General features: G+C 39.1%; 1 protein-coding gene across 4 annotated transcripts in view; it reads right to left on the reverse strand.

The window, feature by feature from the left end:
- The window catches only part of LOC109029975 (discoidin domain-containing receptor 2), a 259,641-nt gene that overhangs the window by 45,354 nt on the left and 195,742 nt on the right, over window positions 1–18,545 (reverse strand). For 3 of the 4 annotated variants that reach the window (XM_072298023.1, XM_072298022.1, XM_072298021.1), the window contains exon 7: window positions 14,415–14,562. In XM_072298023.1, coding sequence (XP_072154124.1) covers window positions 14,415–14,562 — 148 coding nt within the window. Of the gene's footprint in view, window positions 1–4,255; window positions 4,512–14,414; window positions 14,563–18,545 lie in introns of those variants that run through there. The other variant, XM_072298024.1, reaches the window with a different exon arrangement.

Genomic DNA, 18,545 nt, shown 5'->3' on the forward strand with positions numbered 1-18,545 from the left:
CCCCTCGTTTTTCGCGCCAAGAACGGCTCTTTGTCGGGAATTTTATGCTATTCGGCCTAGGAAAGGATGCTATTTGTACTTAGGAAAAACGCCGTATGAATCTTCAGGTGTTGCCAAATTCCCTTTAATAAAATATGAATTTCTCGTTTAGCTTATGCGTATTTTTCTTCCAGTTTTGTAGAGAATTTTGTTCGCCATCTCACCTAAATTTTCTGAAAATTTCAAGGGAAAACATATGTAACTTTCCTCAAAAATACACATTTTATCGAAGGAAATTTGGCAACTCTCGAATGTTAATACGGTGTTTCTCTTTAGCATGACAGTATTGCTTACCGATTGCTCCGATCCCTGGCCGCTCTATGGCTTGAACTTTCACATGGATGAAAACTGACGGTTACCGAAGAAGGTTCTAGATTAGGTTCCTCTTGGGAGAGGGCGCCCATTTAGAGGGTGGCATGAAAAAAAAACAAGGGGATAAAACGGAAAACGAGACTAAAATACAACACTAAAAACCTGAAACGTCTCGACTCAAAACTGAGTCATTTTCAGTCGGATAATGAATTACAAATTATTGATGAAAAAGCTGAGACCTACATGTTGGTGGCCAAGATCAGAGAGAAATCCGGACAGGAAAAACATGCCTCCGAAAGGTTGGAGGGATGGAATCGAAGCATAAATGCCAGGATGCTCGATTACCCGAAGGGTAGTGGCTCGAGAGGGAGCAATATGGCAGTTAGGTGATGTAGAGCACCAGGGAGTGTTATAAAGTGACATGTTTAAAACCATGAAGAAATTTGCCAGCTAAAAAAACGGTCACAGAATATGCTAAGACCAACGGAGATGAGGAAACTGGAGGAGGTCGACAGGAAATTCTATAATAAAAGATCAGAATGATCCTTAATGATTCCTTAATGATAGAGTGCGTCAGATCATGGCAGTCGAAGATGACATCGTACTCGACGTCATGACCAAAGAGCTAGTCTGGTATAAGTATGTTAATGGGTGGACAAGAGGGAGGCTGCTTAAGAAAAATTTTGCTTGGGTTCCTCCTGGGAGAAGACTAAGGGGACGCCCGGTGAAAGAATTGCGACAGGAGACTTTACAAGGAATAAGGAGGGAGTTCCAACTCCCTGATGGGTTTTGGAAGGATAGAGGACTTCGACGGCTAAGTGTCACAGAGCACCAGAGAGTGCTGTGAAAGCGGCTTTATTTTATGAATGAACAAATGGTTTAGTAGGCACTCTCTGGTCGATGGTGCTGAAGTTTAAGCTGTTCATGTGGCAGAACAGACCAAAAACTCAATTGAACTAATATTTTTCGTGAGCGCGCAAGGGCACCAAAATCCAAGTTTCGAGAAGAATAGGCGAAGGTGAATCATTTGGGGTGCGTTCAATCTTAAGCGCAAAATTTCCGCAGATAATCGATTGAAGAGTTTTTTATGCACTAGTATTGATGTGCTACATATTCAATTCCATATGATTGATGAAGATAAAATAATGCAATCGGCAGTTCTTCTAAATTAAATTAGATTACTTATCCTCGTCGTATTCTCATCTACCTGTTTATTAAGTGATGTGCACGAAATACTACTCACAGCTTAAAATTCATAACATCGTGTCATTCTCTTTCCCTTAAAACGCATAAAGTTGACGGGACTGTAAAGTGTGAGTCTCACTTCCCTCGGGTGCACAAATAAATGATTTAATACAAATAATTTTCCGTAAATAATAAATTTGAGAATTTCTTTCTATTCACTCTCCGTTCACTTCTCCACTCAGTTTTATACGATTGATAAAGAGAAAATATTTTGATCGACTGAATAAGATCTGCCTTATTCTTTGCATCCACAGGAAAGCATTTCGTTTGCATCGAAGCGCCGGGCTGTCAAACTAAGTGTTTTCTTTCTCCGTTGGGTTTGCAGAATTAGCATTTTTATTTTCTCGTTCGCCGCCTTCAATTTTCCCCCCAGCATTGCCGTTTCTCCGATAAAAGTGTTCAATTTCATATCATTTGATACAGGAATACCGACTAGTATTCTAGAAAAATGACAACGATGTTTTCCTCCGAATCCAATTGGCTACAGCCTCTCGGCAGGCCGGGATAATGGAAATTTTGACAGCTTCAAAACGAACTTGTCAGATAGTGACAGGAAACGGTGGAATACTTCTTTCCTGAGTATGTAAAGAAGGTGAAACTGCCCACGATCTAGCAACCCTTTCTGGAAAACTTGCGGCGAAAACAGTTTCCACGAAAACACCAGCTTGCTCCGCTAAGTTCTCCAACGTCCTCGCCTTTTTTCAACCAATTTGTTTTGGGAGTAGCTTTCTGGAAAGCTTCAAAAGTGCATTCTGAGTCACACAATATTGACAGATTGGCTGAAAAAAACACTTAGAGGAACGATCTTTATTAGCAAATAAAATAAAATGAAATGTAAAGGCGGCGACGACAAAACATCACATTACAGATTCGAAACTATCGATAATATAATGTACGAAGGATAAAAAAGAGGGCTATCAGTGTTTCTCCTTACGTATTTTCGCTTATTGAACAAGAAATTCAAGTCATAATTTAATGAATTTTCTATAAAATTTTACATTATCAACCGAGACTCAAGGTATACAATTTTAATTGTGTACAGAAATCAATTTACAAGTACACAAGCACCACCAACGCCAATTCGCAGGTTAAAGGATCATACCAGAGTAAATAGTTCAACAATTTCTAAAATTAACCCATTAGCAAAGAATTAGGGTGTTCTATGAGAAAATATCGATTAAAATTTCTCTTTCGTAGAGAAAAAAACTAGAATCAGCAATGTCAATGTGGCTTTTGAAAGAAAAAAATAACCTCAAGTTAGGTATGAGCGTATGGAGTAAAATCTTGCAGAAAAGTGTCTACTTAACAACGTTTACATTATCCAGTGAAAGTTTTGATGGAAGAACTATCATTCCAGTAAAAAAGACAAGATTTTTTCAGATTTGCTGCCGAGTACTACCGAGGGTCATGGGCTTTACTTTTTTAAAAAAGTACATACAATTACTTTCACAGCTTTAAGAGATCGTTTTCGATAGTAGTTCGATGTATCGTTTGGTTCAAAACAATAGAACATAACCCCAAACAAAACTTTCAGGATTTCAGTCGGAAAAGCAGAAAATGAGAAAATTCATAACTATTTCACCTTGCGATACCATTTAGTACTCATAAACATCAAAAATCTATCAGAAAAACATCGTTTTCTCAGATTACTCGATTGACTTTTGAGGCTATTTTTACATGTCGAACCAATCGATATCGATAAATTCTCACCTATTTGATGTATCGAAAACGATCTAGTAATGAGCAATCCCCAATAAGCTGCTCGCAGAAAGAAGTCCGAAAAAAAAATTCAATTATGAGACATTGTCATAGAAGTATCGACCGGGGGAAAAAAGCACCACACTCTGAGAGAAAGAATACAGGGGAGGCAGATAATTGAACAAATTTCCATTTTTTATCGAACCTCGTCGCTGGCCTCTGCGATTTTATGATTGACTACAACCAGTCGATTATGAATAATTGACGGATAGGGCATTCCGGTCCGACCATTCAGGATTTTTCATAATTAAAAAACGGGTATCAGCTGTTTCAAATCTGTAGCTTAATTAAAACTCCACAAACTCTATTGGCATTCCAGATATTTCAAATTAACGCGCTCTGCCTAACGGGAGTGAAAAGCCGCGAATGGAGAAGTGCTGCTCGCGGACCCTTCTTTTCCTCGAGCAACGACAACTTCGTTTTATTTGCACTTGCGTTCTTGGATTAAAAAACGGTCAACGCTAGCAAAAGGGGGGAAGAGGGTACTCTTTTTAGACGCATTAGGACTTCAACCTGTTCCCCTTCGGAAAAGTCTCGGAGGAGGCCTCTGCGTCCTCTGCGGTTTGGGGCGCGAGACACGCACCCCCTATAGCATCTTCCTAGGCGTATATTACTGGGTCCACTGTGTTAATTTAACTAAGAACTTAACCCTTTGTTGCATATGCATGAGAGCAACAAATGTTTTTTTGGCTTTGATCCTCTGTGGCATTAAATTGCGCTTTTGCAACACATGGTTTTTGGAGAGGATTAGAGGTCTGATCTCCAAAGTTTCCAAAAAAATTATAAATTGAAACTTCATCTGTTCCTAAAATCCTAAAAACACTGTAGAATGCAGATTTTATCTCTGAAATCGGTGACTGACTCATGCAACAAAGGGTTAATTATGGATATACAGACTGACCTAGGGCAATAACTAAAATCTGGGGCATGGAACAAAAGAATACCGCGACTCAAAAAATGGAGCACATCTCGAAAAACTACATCATTGCTGGGGAGCAAAGGCACTCGCAGAGTCGCGACAAAGCAACATCTGTCACTTTTCTCCGGGACGGGTTAACTTCTCGCCTTTTCAGTGGCTCCGATTCGGCGAACGACCGAGCACTCAACTAACAAAGCTCTTCCGCCCGCCCGGGCGCCGCGCGTTAAAAAGTTAACTTGAGGAGCTTCGCGGGGCCGCGGCGAGGCGGCACGCAGCGAGTTTGCTCGCTAGTTAATGCGATCGTCGCGACACTGCATTGTTTTAAACGGCCCGGCAGCTAAGCCGTTTAACGAGAGACAAACGACATTGCCACATCACGCACGCCCGACCGACGCGTGTCGCCTTCGATCGCGAGAAAATGGGAGCGGGGGTCTACTTTTCCGAGAGCAACCGGACGAAAACAAGGTCATTCGTTGTTTCCCAAATGAAAGAACTAGAAAAATTCGTCCATAAAATACGTGACGTTCTGGGGAAAGGGATTAGAGTCTACTTTACGGGAGGAAAGAGAATTCCAGAACTGTCATGTCTGTCCTGTAACGCGGAATCCGCGACAAATTTTCGAAAATTTGAGATGAAAAAATTTACGCAAGGTGGCAAGAGGCATGTTGCAAACTTCCACTAGCGCAAAAAATAGAGTTTTTTCTTGAAAAAAAAAAAAATAAATAAATGGCTAAAAAATCACAGTGCGCAAGGGTTGGATGGAACGACTCCCCTTTGCGTAATTTTTACCTGTGCCGTAATATCGGCGTTGAAGCGGAAAGCTTGAAAAACACATAATGTAACGTAAAATATGAATTAAGGGGTGTATTTCAGACTTTCTCGATGCACTCATACAGATTTTTATCAATTTTCCAGATCAACTTTCTGTAAGAAAAACACTTCCTTTGGCTCTAGCTGAATTTCGCAACATGCCCATTTGCAGGGCATGGTACTTCTTTTTGCAAATGGGCCAGTTGCGCTGGTCACAGAATTGTGTTTTGATGCTATATTCTTGTAGATCAGGTAGAAAGAATAAGATCTGTCCAAACTGCTTACTTTCAAGTTGAATATTAACCGAGATATCGCGCCTTGAGAAACTCGATTAATGTCGTCATCCACTGCGTTAGTACATACCATCTTATGTACACTCTCGGTTGATGACGTCATAAATCGAGTTTCTCAAGGCGCGAAATCTCGGTTAATATTTACCGTAGAAAGTTGCTGTTTGACTAGATCTTATTATTTGCAGGTAATCTACAAGAATCAGGTATCAAAACATGATTCTGATACCAGCGCAACTGGCCCATTGTAATCAGGGTGTTTACTAAAACAGGCTGGCCAAAAATCGGTATTTTTACAGTACTTTTTCAGTAGATTCCCAAGAAATTCGGTACATCCTCAACAGAAAAATTCACTACTGTTTCAGTACCTCCATTCCACAAGATTCAAAGAATTTCAAAAATTTGAATTTCTCGCTCAAATTGCGACAAAAATGACAAAAAGTGAGTAAAATTCCGGACCTTCTTGCGGAATTTCCGCACTTTTTCAGTGCTTCCGGACCTCCCTTAAAAACTCGGTACGGTGGCGTTTGCGAACGTGGGGTGGGGTTTGCGGACGTGGCGTTTGTGGATTCTCATATTTTGATGGTGGCGATTGCGGACGAAGGGGTAGGCACTTAATTATGCTGCCTTCCACCCCTGCGCTGTATATTAAACGAAAAAAATTACCGGAGAGGCTCTGGATTCCGTTCCGTGGATGAAAAAAAAATATTGGTATTAAACATTAGTATTATATTAGTATAAAAACATATGAGCAGTGAACATGCAGTAAATTTTTAAAACATGCATATCAGAAATCAAGAACTTATGAATATTTTTCTTCCAATTTTTCATAGAATTTTAATCGCACTTCAATACACATTACCTGAAAATTTCATAGAAAAATATTCATAACTTTTCTCAAAAATAAACATTGTATCGAAAGAAATTTGGCAACTCTCGGATGTTCATACGGCGTTTTTCCTTAGCACGGCAGTTTGTACCTATGTACCTATGTGTTTTCATTTTTCATATGTACCTGTGTGTTTTCATTTTTCATATGTAATTTTTTTACTTACAGTAATTTTGAACTAGAATTTACAACATGTTTTGAATCCTAAAAATGGACTGAAACTGACGATTTTTTAGTTTCTTGATTTCTGATATGCCTTTTTTAAAAATTTACCGTATGTTCACTGCTCATATGTTTTTATACTAATATAATACCAATGTTTAATACTAATATTTTTTTTTTCATCCACGGAAAGGAATCCAGAGCCTGGCGGTGTGCTTTATTCGGAAATTGGGTACTTCGGGGTAGGTTCGACACCAAGAAAATACAACTTTTCAACGACTTGAGCGCGCACCGTGGTATACGCGCAATGTATGAAGTATCCTGCAGACTTATATGGCGCTATGCTATGTCGTCAGCGCGCACCGTGCTGTACGCGCAATGCATGAAGTATCCTGCAGACTTGTAAGGCGCTATACTACGCGTCACGCGCACCGTACTGTACGCGCAATGCATGAAGTATCCTGCGGTCTTGTAAAGCGCTACTGTGCGCCGTGCGCGCCGGCCGCACTGTGTTTGATGTGATTATTCAAACTTGCGGCGTCAGCGGTTTTGAACTTATGATTTCGAAGTTTTTGTTGAGTTTGTTATTGTCATTTCAAATGACAAAATATTACATAAAACCCAGCTAATTTGCATCTTTTCAATTATATTTTTATAAATAATTTTAAAGCCTCTCCGGTAATTTTTTTCTTTAATATACAGCGCAGGGGTGGGGGCAGCATAATTAAATGCCTATTCCTCCGTCCGCAATTGCCACCGCCGAAATTCTCTGGTCCGCAAACTCCACCGGCCCTGTTCCGCCTTTCCGCAATCGCCACCATCAAAATATAAGAATCCGCAAACGCCACCGCACCAAAAAATCAGTACTATTTCCGGACATTCCGGAAATTCCGGACTTGTAGACATCTTGGTAATCCATTCCATCCTGTAGAATAATGGTAGAATTTATGATGAGGAAGGCGTTGACAACTTGACATTGGGTGGAGCACACAGTGGGTGCGCGAAATGCGGCGTGCGGCGTGGGCGCGGGGTCGCATGTCGGCTGAATCTGGAGCTTCCGAGGATTAATGCGGACACTAATACGGCGTAATCCCGTTAAATATCAAAGCTCTTCCCGCCAAGCCCCAGCAGCCGTCCTCCGTTCTCTCTCTCACAAGTGGTCGACTTGTCTCGCCGCCGCGTCTCAAGGAAAGAACCACTTACAAGTAAGTGAGACCCAAGTACGCTCCATCGAGTTTACTGAACCGAGTTCTTTTAAGAGAGCAAGTTGATGGAGCAATCATTGAAAAGCCTATACCATTGTCAGAATTTGCAGGTGTCTGAGATTTTGTAAATTTCATCTTTAAAATGATACTGCTTGGAAAACTGAGTGAGAGGATATCCTTGGTTTCTAGATTAAACAATTATTGGAGGAAATATGACAAAATAACCTAATCTGCTAAAATTCATTTGTTCAAACGGAAGATGCCGCCAGATGACGTCATGAGACGGCACATTTCCTCACTTTTAAATCTATTTTCCTCCAATTTCCCACGACCGAAAAAAATTATGAAAAATACTGCGAGCTCAGCTCATTAAACAGTCTTAGATGAAGCAATTTTTTGTGTGAAAATTCTCCATTCATGATATTCTTGAAAGACTTGTTTCCTGCTTTATTTCCTTTTTTTTTAAAAATTTTAATAATCTACTGCCGTTTACCGTATTCTTTTGGTTATCTTAAAGAAAAGACTCCTTCATTATGATGGGTATGCAATTTATGTTATACGTGGGTGTCGAAATAATTACATTCCTTTACACTGAAAACTGTTTATCTTGAGATATTATTTTGACATATAACGTCGTCCCTTGTCAACAAAATTTGGTTAAAATCCAGTTTTTGAGGTAAAGAAACATTGTTTTGGTATAGTTTTTTAAACTCAAACTTAACGATGACAAAACGGCGCTTTTTCAACTAAAAAAACTGACTCTCAGTTAAATGTGTACCGATTTAACTCCAAAATATCAAATTTATTCGACAAGTAACGGCGCTTTGAGTCAAAATAATATCTGAAGAGACGAATTTTCAGCGAAAATTAGCTTCTCAAAGAAAAAACCACTTCGAAGTAAGGGAGACGTAGTATACTCCTTCGAGAGTAATTGCGCATTGACAATTCCCAAGAGTGGTTGAGGGAAATATAGGAAAGATTATACAGTTGGCAGGGTTCACGTTATTCTCCGGTCATCTTGTTTCCTTGTTCCTCTTTTAATTTTCTTTTTGGTCCCAATCATCCCTCTGAGGTTCCCCCAATTTTTTCGTTAATACAGCAGGATAATAAAAATACCTTGATTATTAGGTACGGGTATGTAATGATATTTACTTAGGAGTCAAAATCATTTTTTCGTATAAATGTAGCCAGACATTTGAATTTACTGGTCATAATCTAAACTGCGAACGCATTACCCTCACGTATGAGTTTCTTTTGAAAATGTCGACTTGTTCAACATGTTTTGCGAGAAATGTTGATAACAAAGCATGTGCTATACTGCTTAACCTCTGACCTTGTGGTCCATATATTAGCTCGCGTTTTCCTCAACAATACGTTACTTTAGGGTCTAATACAAATTCAGCTTAGCACACTACTCCACTGGGATCATGGATGGAAGATAAGTTATGCTGAAAGGCAATCATTTGGACTGTAATTTGAAGGAGGAAATTGCTGTTTGCCGAAAAGCATTGTTCTCCATCCGCCACTAAAATCCAAAGCACCCTCACCATTGCAAGACTAATCCTTGCTACCAACTTTTAATTACGCTCACATTCCTGCATACCGCGTCAAACTTTGAGGTGCATGGTATTGAACCGCCGAGATCAAAGACATAGCGGTAGGAAACGTGTACGACAAATATTCCATTCAGGGACTGGAATTAGCTCTAAAAGGACAAAAAGTGCATAAACAGCTATGTTTGAACTTGCAATATGAGGAAGGTTTCTGCGATGGTGATGATTTCTCCATTGCAAGGTTGCCGGATGAGTCAATATTACACTCCTGCTTTTTGTACAGTTTGTTATATAGCAACCGTTGATTCAGAACGATAATTTTATTTAGGGTTCAAAAATTCCCTGATATGAGTTAACCATGACTTTTTAAGGTCCTTAAATGTAAAGTCTCTTGACTTTTCCATGACTTTTCATTTTTACTTCTTTTTTTCTTTCTTTTTTTTGTGTGCTTCCTAAATTTTGTATGGTAAGACAACCTCACAGCCGGAGACAACCCAATAGACCGCCTAGGAGATGGGGCTAGCTTTCATCCACAGAGAACCATTGAGTTTCATCACCAATATTGTCTTAATTCAGAGGCTAGACAAATATGGTCTCGACCCTGGTCAAAAGTTGGAAGAAGAAGAAGAGGAATAGTTTTGTCTGTTTGTTTGTTTTTATAATATCTCATTGAAAAGCTTTTCACGTAAAAACTTCAGCGCCAAGTCTCTTGAATTGGGTCTCTTGCACGTCAGAGATACACCCGCGTGAATAGACTCTCTAAGGGTAAAATAGCACGGATATCATGATAGTTAAATTAATCAAGTCTGTGATCCCATTTCCATTCCATGGGGTAATTTTACAAATTTTCCAGGAAATGTAATTATCACCTGAAGCAAAGTTGACATTATCCGAGAATGCATACGGCATTTTTCTTAGACATGCCTGTGCTCCATGCAGTCAAGTAAAGTCGTTGCACAGAGGCCGTTCCAAGAAGTTACTTCTAAAATCTATTTTTTATCAAGTCATCCAAATTACCGAATTAAAAACCTGAATGTAGATACCGTAGTTCTTATTCAATCCTGCCCTCGAACTTAGAATTTATTGTGCCTGATTCCGAACAATGTCAACACTTGCGTCACGACAAAATCGGCCGCCAGGGCTCAAATCCACAACAAGGGACGACAGCGTGGAGGGGTGAGGACACGTCCCACACTAACAACTCGATTTCGATGTCATAGGGGAATCTGCAAACGACGTCAGCCGTCAAAGAGACGAGACTGCGCTGAAAGCGAAAAATTATTAATTTTCAACAACCGATTAAAATATTTACAATCCTCTCCGACCAGAGGTGGGTCGGTGTTTCTTTGATTGCATGTTTGAAATACTTGAAGCGCTGCTCTGTTGTCACTCGGCTTGAAATATCTTTTGTTTGCTCTGACGCGCGGATAAAAATTCATTGGCTCGGGCCGAACTGTTTTGTTGAATTGAATGGAGCTTGCGCGCTGGTATCCGTTCACTCCTTGTGACCGAACTTTTTGGTGGTCGTTTACGAATGCTCATTCAACACCAAAAAAGAACCATAAAATACTTACACGCAGATAAAAAATAATACATATTTGATTAATATGGGGAAGACAATGAAAGGTAATACAATCACTCAGATGATGCTGAGATTGATCGTTTTTTGTTCATTATTTCGATGTAATTATGTTGAAAGGAACTGGAAAAATAAAGTTCAATTAAATTAAATAATAAATCCATAGCTTTGCACTCAAATGCTAAAATTAGACCATTTTCTTTTGATTTCAGGCACTGAATTCTTTTCTATCTCTGATCAGCAACTTCTGGTCGTTCCTAGTCGGAGAAAATACAATTTAGAGGCCCTACACTACTGCCACTTTCACTCACATCGCGTATGCCACACGATCAAACCGAGCTATCAATATATCAAGATCAAGAGCTGTAATTGGTCCAAGTCATCAAATAACCCAATCACAACACCTGACCTTGATGATTTGATGGCTCAATCTGATCGTGTGACATCAGCTTTGATGCTTTTACGTAAGAGTTAATCCCTGATAACCAAAGAGTTGAACGATTCGCTTAACAATCGTGACATAATTTGCAGAAACTTGTATGGCATATTGCTGATCCCAAAATTCATCAGTCATCCTACGAAAAATTTTATTTCATTTTTTGCTCAACGAGTTGCTCATCTATCATCAGCGGGCGAAAAGCACCGTTGACCTCTGAACTTAACTTTGATAGCATTGCTTAGATTGTTATCGCGTGATTTTTGACTCATATGCTCCCTTTTTCTGTAGGGCAATGCCCTGGAAAAATAATATTTCCAGACACTCGGCACCGTCGTCTGTCAACTCGACGATTTCCCTAGCCCGATGTTAATAAATAAACACGGCCGGGCGCTCGCTGGCGACAAGAAACAAAACGCAATGACGTGAAAGGGGACAGGAGGCGAAGGCATGAAGGCCGTCGTTTGATGTTCGGAGGGCTCGTGCCGCGCCGCGTATGCAATTCCCGCACAGCGGCGTGCAGCAGGTGGCCCGGCAGACGAGAGCCCCTGCGTAGTATGCAACCCCCCCACCCCTCACTACAAAGCTCCGTGTATCTGGGGGTGGAATCCGATCAAACCGGCGCGGCGCGGTTCTCTCCTGGAATGCAGCCCTTTCCTATAGGGCGGAGAGAGATCGGTTTGGAGAGCGAGAAGGGGTTGCTGATCCGCTTGGATTTTTGTAGAGGGTTTTCATTTTTCATTCGATGCAGGATATAAAATGTAAAAAATTCTAAATATTTTATTTTCGGTTCGATAAAATTCGCACGGGGTGACATTTTCTCTTTTTCAATGAAGAGCGTCCAGTGCGTAATGCGAGGGATCAAAAGTCCTCCGACAACAAGGCCAAGAATCGCTTTGTCTCTGTGAATTAAGGTATTAATTGAAACGGAACGAAGGCAACTTTGGATTCAAATCTAGGTATTCAATTGAGCGCTATGTTACCTCGGGCTGGTACAAAGTAACCACTGGGAAAAAAAGTCGCTTGGATCTAGAGTCCAGACTCTTAAAAACAATGACAAGAAAAAATACTCTTGATTCAACCGGATTTTTGCTTGAACCAAAAGGAGATCCGCTTGAATTAAGATGCTTGGTTCTTGATTTAAGCTTAAATCTGATTGAATCAAGAGTATTCTTTCTTGTCAATGTTTTTAAGAGTCTGGACTCTAGATCCAAGCGACTTTTTTTTTCCAGTGAGGTCAAGGGGGGATCTAACTGGAAGCACAAGTTCACCACTTGTGCGGTATTTGAAGTAGTAAAAATAAACCAAAAAAAAAGACCTAGCAACTGAAAAATTCTGAAGCTTGTTTTCAGCTCATAATAAAAAAATGTGTCACTCATTGCATTCATTCGTTGTTGTCGGACGAGGATTCTTTACAACTTCTAGCGCAGATGGGCTAATAATTCTATGTAAATGCGCATTGTAATAAAATTACTTGATTATCAGCATCATTGCATTGCGGTGCAGTAATTGTTCGTACGTTCAATGTTCTTACAGCGAGGCGAGTTCGGAACGCCATATAAATGGAGTGCCGCTCAATTAGAGTAAGACGGGCGAAGCGAGTGGAAAATATGTTAAAAGTCAATAAAAACAAACTGTTGGGGAGCCCGAGTGAGTGTAAGAATATTGAATCGTAAAGTGAGTTATGAGAGTGTCAATTCTCTCTCCGATTCCATTATAATGTGGACGAGGGGCGGGTTGTACTGCCGGCCGCAGCGAGGGGATGACGGGGAGGGAAACGCGGGAGGGGAGATGAAATCGGCCGATTAACTGAATATTGAGAGCAAATTGATCGCTCAAGTTCCTTTAAACCGCACTTCTCCCCCATATCGCAACGGTCGTCAAGATAGAGCCACTCGCTTTCCCCTGCGTTTCGTTTTTATGAAAATCGTTCGCGGAACGAACCGAACACCGCGTGCTGGAACAGTAAACGGTTTTAATACAGCTGTATCGGTTTTGTTCGAGTATCAAACGGCCCATGTGATGAGCGGTTTCTGTATCACGCGCTGTTAACGTAGAGCAAATAACCAGTCGGAAAGAATTCGAAAGGGAGTTATTAATCATGCCACAGAAAATTTTATCCTAACAGTAACTTTGGATTTTATGGCTTTTTAGCGTCAAAAGGACGTAATGAAAACTGGATCTAACTGCGAATAAATTTTAAAAATAAACGCTACTGTTCTATTTAATTGTGGAAACTAGTTTTTTCCCCTTTTCTTTTCTAGCCTCGCTTCCTGCGCAAATTTTCTTTTTATTGAAATTGACGTGATCATTCAATTGAAAGAAAACAAACAACAGCAATTTAAAGAAGTAAAGACTGAAACTGGATTACTTTCAACTGATCCTTCATGATTTTCCGCGTGAAAACTATGTTGTAGTTACAGATATTTTTCTTTTCCGACATCGTGCAAAAATAGGTCGAAATTTCTACTACTTTCATAAAAACCTGGGGAGAATTTCATTGAATGAAGGCCGTCTTCACATACATTTTACAAATTTATCGTCACAATCTTACGTTTTATCTGGATCTGTCTTTTCAGATCTATCTGTAGAATAGGCAACCTTTCGTCATATCGACGGTGAAACCCCTAAACCACGTATCATTTCGTTTGCGGTATTTAAAAATCTCCGATCCTGATTTATTTTTTTAACAGGAAAGGAAACTGACATCATGCCTTGAAGTTTTCTCAGAATTTGCTTCGCACAGAGAAGAAAAATCACAGACATGTTTACGAAGAGACGTTCGAGTTGTTCGCAATTTAAAAATAGAGTATGACAAAAAATCTGAAACGTCGCAAACCGAAATGCGTGGTTACATAATCGATACAACTACTCAGAGCATACAGATTATTCTTTGATGACAATGAATAAGCGATTGGTAGCGCACGGGCGAAACATACGACTATTCGTGCTCCCGGGTGCATTTTTTGCCTAAACGAAGAATTGAAGGCGAACTTACAGCCAGCATTCTTTCCGTGGGTGGCCAGGACTAGTATACGGCAAATGCAGGGCACTAATCTCCAATTTTACACTAACACTACTTATGTCTAAGAAAATTCAATCTTAATCGGATTCAAGCGACTAATTTAAAAATAATTTTGAACGTTTATCTTCGTCTCGAGCAGAGCTTAAGATATTTCACAAACGTTGTAAAAAAAACCTTTCTTTGATTACGCACCTTTTGCAGGGCAGCCGAGGATCTCTACTCTGAGGCAAACTGTTCTTCTGTGGACACTGTAAGGCAGAACTCGTACTTGACTCGCATAGACAGCTGGCATGAGTCGATGGGTCACCACCGTTGCTGTGTCGCTGTTTCCCATCAAGATCTGAAACATAAGAAAATATTCCAAAATATTACATGATGAACTTGTAATGGTTATCTTTTTCATCCTGAATAAATGGGTAAAAGCAGGGTATTTGTTTTGTTGTTGATATAAGATAGATCAAATTATTATACCTGAGTATCTTTCAGAGAAAATATCAATTTTAATACATTCAAACACCATCAAAACACGATTCTGTCACTAGCGCAATCCATTTTACCCACTTCAGACGAATAAAACTATTTAACGGAATCGAAGGGAACTTTCATCGAACATATATCTCGCATAAGAATCCACAATTAACAAAATTGATTTCAGATCTATCGAAGGGAACTCCTTTGAAATAATTGCATACTTCTTAATTCCTTTTTGGAACTATACTAAATTACATTTTAAAACAGTCGAAATGACTTGTTATGTATTACTCCGGGGAATTTGCTGCTTGAAATTTTAAATTAAAATTGTTTCCACCATCCAACCTCCAAAGTCCAATCTCCAGAAACAGGTAAGTTTCCCCAATAATCTCTCGATAAAGATAAAATGGTCAAATTTTCAGACGCTGGACGGCCGTTCATTGTGACGTCATGCTGGTACGCGCAATAATTTGTCAAAGTGAGACGCAAACAAAAGACTGTATTAGCAGCAGCGGTGTACGGCGGAGAGCCATTAGTGTGAGTGCACTTTTTATTGGATAACACACCACGGGAGGCGAAGCGGGGGAGGGTAATAGCGTCGAAGCTGCGGGGTTAAATTCGCCTAAAATGTAGCCATGATTAATTATTTTGTATGCCTGCCCTGGTGCCAGGCTGTGCAAGAGAAATTTTGCACCCACTATATAAGCTATGGATGCTAACTGCTAAGTTCAGAGAATACTATATACGTATCGATTAGTAGCATTGAGAAAAAGTATGTATTATATTTATTATTATTTGGATTGATTCAATTAAACAGAGATTCGCATAGCCAAAAAGGTGCGATGTTACGACTGATAGCGTCTTTTATTCTGCAGGGATGTCTTCTTTAATAGAATACCACACGAAAACAGTAGGGCGCCGGGCGCGTAAAATCAAGAATTATGGCTCTAGAAAAATTGGATCGCATTCTGCAAAAAGAAATCACGAGCATTGCAATGTTGCTAAGATTGTGCAACTTCTTTTGTCTTGGAAGAAAAACCTTATTATCGATAAACAATTTCTATTTTACTCACTACAACTATAATTTTAAGACAAAAATGACCATGTAAATTTCATATTTTTTCATGATTTAAGGCAATTTTATTGCAAAGGATGAAGTTGCACAATCTTAGCATCACTGCAATGCCTCTGGTTCCTTTTTGCAAAATGCAATCCAATTGTTGTACAGTCTCATCGGCATACACGAGTTATGAATCTTGAATTATACAAAAACCATCTAACGGCAGATTTGGCAGTTTGACAAGTTGCGGATATCTCAACATGCTTAATATCTAGACTGATAACTAATCAACCGTATTACGTAAGGAATGTAAATAATTAGCTATCGTCGACTAAGTGACACTCCTGCAAAAATTCTAGAGGATAGTATGTATTTATTTCCTTTAAATAAATAGCAGTTAGAATGTTATCGGAACTGAGATTAAAATCCATTATGTAGGAGTTAAACTGTGTTCGTCTTGCTTAATTCAGCAATCTCAGAGAGTTATGGCATGCACTAGAAAAATGAAAAATCATATTTTAATAACTGCTTACGTATTCAAATATGGTAAATCGTTTCATTGACAAAACATATTAATTATTTTCAATAAAAATGAATGAAAATAATGAGCAAGTCTCTTTTCTATGATAAAATAACAGATTAGTTTTCTGATTGTATTGCCTGATTAAAATCAAATACGAATTGCAAAGGAGCTGATGGAGAAGCTAATCACATGACCTATCGGTTTTAGACGCTTCATTCATAATTAAAATCACGAAATATTTAATCCATATTCCGGAATGACTTAGTAATCCTGGATTTATCGATTTGTATAAAGGGAAGAAATCCCCCCTCCTTATTTCCTAATTTCACAATACTGGGTCCATAATTACTGGGGAACTCGAGGTATTGGGACGCACATTTTCACCGCGTGAAAATACCAAATAAGTAAATTCATGTTCATGCTATTTATATAGACCGGGCCGTGATATAATTTTACATTCCGTTTATTTTCACAAATTCTTCAAAAAGCGCGAAAAAAGTATTAAACGAAAAATCGGCAACGCTGACAGTGTGTTAGCAAAGGCAGGATCCAGAGTCACCAAAGCTCTTTGTTTTGCTGTCCGTTCTTTCTCACGCTTAGCCCCGGAGCGTTTGTCCCGATGACTTGCGATTTTCGGCCTTGAAGAATAAGCATCCCCGTTGACAGTTTTAAGTAAAAAAACGTACACCTCCCTTGGAAATATGTTATGATTGGATATTTTTTTGCTACATTTGCCCACAACGTTGAAAAGAAGCATTAAAACGGTCGCTAATTATCGATCCGCTTGGATGCGACTTTAGGGAGCTGAGGTAGGAGTTTTTTTATTCTTCTTCTTTTTGACAAAATAAACGCTAAGGGCACCATTCACAGCATACATATTTCCGGTAATATTTAGAATTTCAGACCTTCTCCCTTTCGTCGCACCTTGCTCAAAGCTCTTTTTTTACGGAAACATTTTCTGACTAAATTTTAACGACATTTTAGTTATTATTGTGCAAATACTATTATTTACAGGCTCAATTTTTTGCGATTCATTGCTAATTTTATCTGGTATTCTTCACGTATTTACTTATAAATTTTCATTGTAAAACTACTTCCCATATTTTTGCTGACAAACACATTGAATTTAGAGAAACAATGGGATTTTTATGCATTCTATGTCAATTCTATCCATCTATGGTATGAAGACCGACTTTGATTCAGAAGATCGACATTTCTCGACCCAAACCGAAATAATAGAGCGGCTCAGGAAAGTAAGAATAGGGGCACTTAATATTCATAGACAAATTTTTAATTTTTTTTTTCTAAAAGTACAATGGAGAACAATTCAAATTCTAAAGGGTCCAGTTGGATTAAATCATTTAGGTCACCGTTGGCGTTAGAAAAAATTATAAAAATTGAAGCATGAAAGTGTCTGTGTCTCATTCTGCTGTTTAATAGATTTTTGAGAAATCTATAAAGCAGGTGATGTTTTTTCCTGGAGTTTTCTCATTCTCTCCAAAGAATCGGCGATTTGTAAACTCATACTAAAGCTAAATCAGTTCCAGTATTCAAAATGTATACATTAATTTTGGATTTTTCTGAGTACCTCGGGCTAATATTTAAAGTTTGAATGCAGTACCCTGAACAATCTTTTTTGCATCTAGAAAAGAACTTTTCTCGGTGCACAATCTGTTGTAGAACGGTGTCTTTTCTCCTATCTAATTTGACCCCTGAAAGCATCCGACCGAGGAAAGAGACCAATTTCAGGTCTAGTGATTGATGATCCGGATTGAAGCGTCAGAGAGCTTTGAAGACAACCATGAAGTTTGCATAAAAGGCCCTTTATCTGCTACTCAATTTCACGTCTTATCATCCCGACGGAAGGACAATCTTTAGAGCTCCTTTTGGATAGCCCTTGAACTTTAATTGAGATTCGCGGACAGCTGAAGCCCGCAAAAACCAACCAGGCTGGGTAGCCAAATCATTAATTATATGAAAACTCTCGGAGATATTTCCCATATTCATCGACTGAAGTAGAAAAGCTTACAAGTTCTGTTTGGATCAATGGATTTTCTTATAAATGAAGCATTAATCGAATTTTCAATTGGGATTAATGAGGTTTTGTTGTAAGTATGAGCTCTCCCCAAAATAATTACTGAGTTAAATAGTGGCGTATATTCTAAAATAAATTGTCAAAATATTTCTAAATGCTCAAAAGATAAAACATTCAAAGTAAGAACACATCTCGAAACGCTCAGACTATAAACGGTTGGTTCAATTAATCAGG

This window comes from Bemisia tabaci, chromosome 3 (assembly GCF_918797505.1).
Source record: "Bemisia tabaci chromosome 3, PGI_BMITA_v3".
NCBI classification, from domain to species: Eukaryota; Metazoa; Arthropoda; class Insecta; order Hemiptera; family Aleyrodidae; genus Bemisia; species Bemisia tabaci.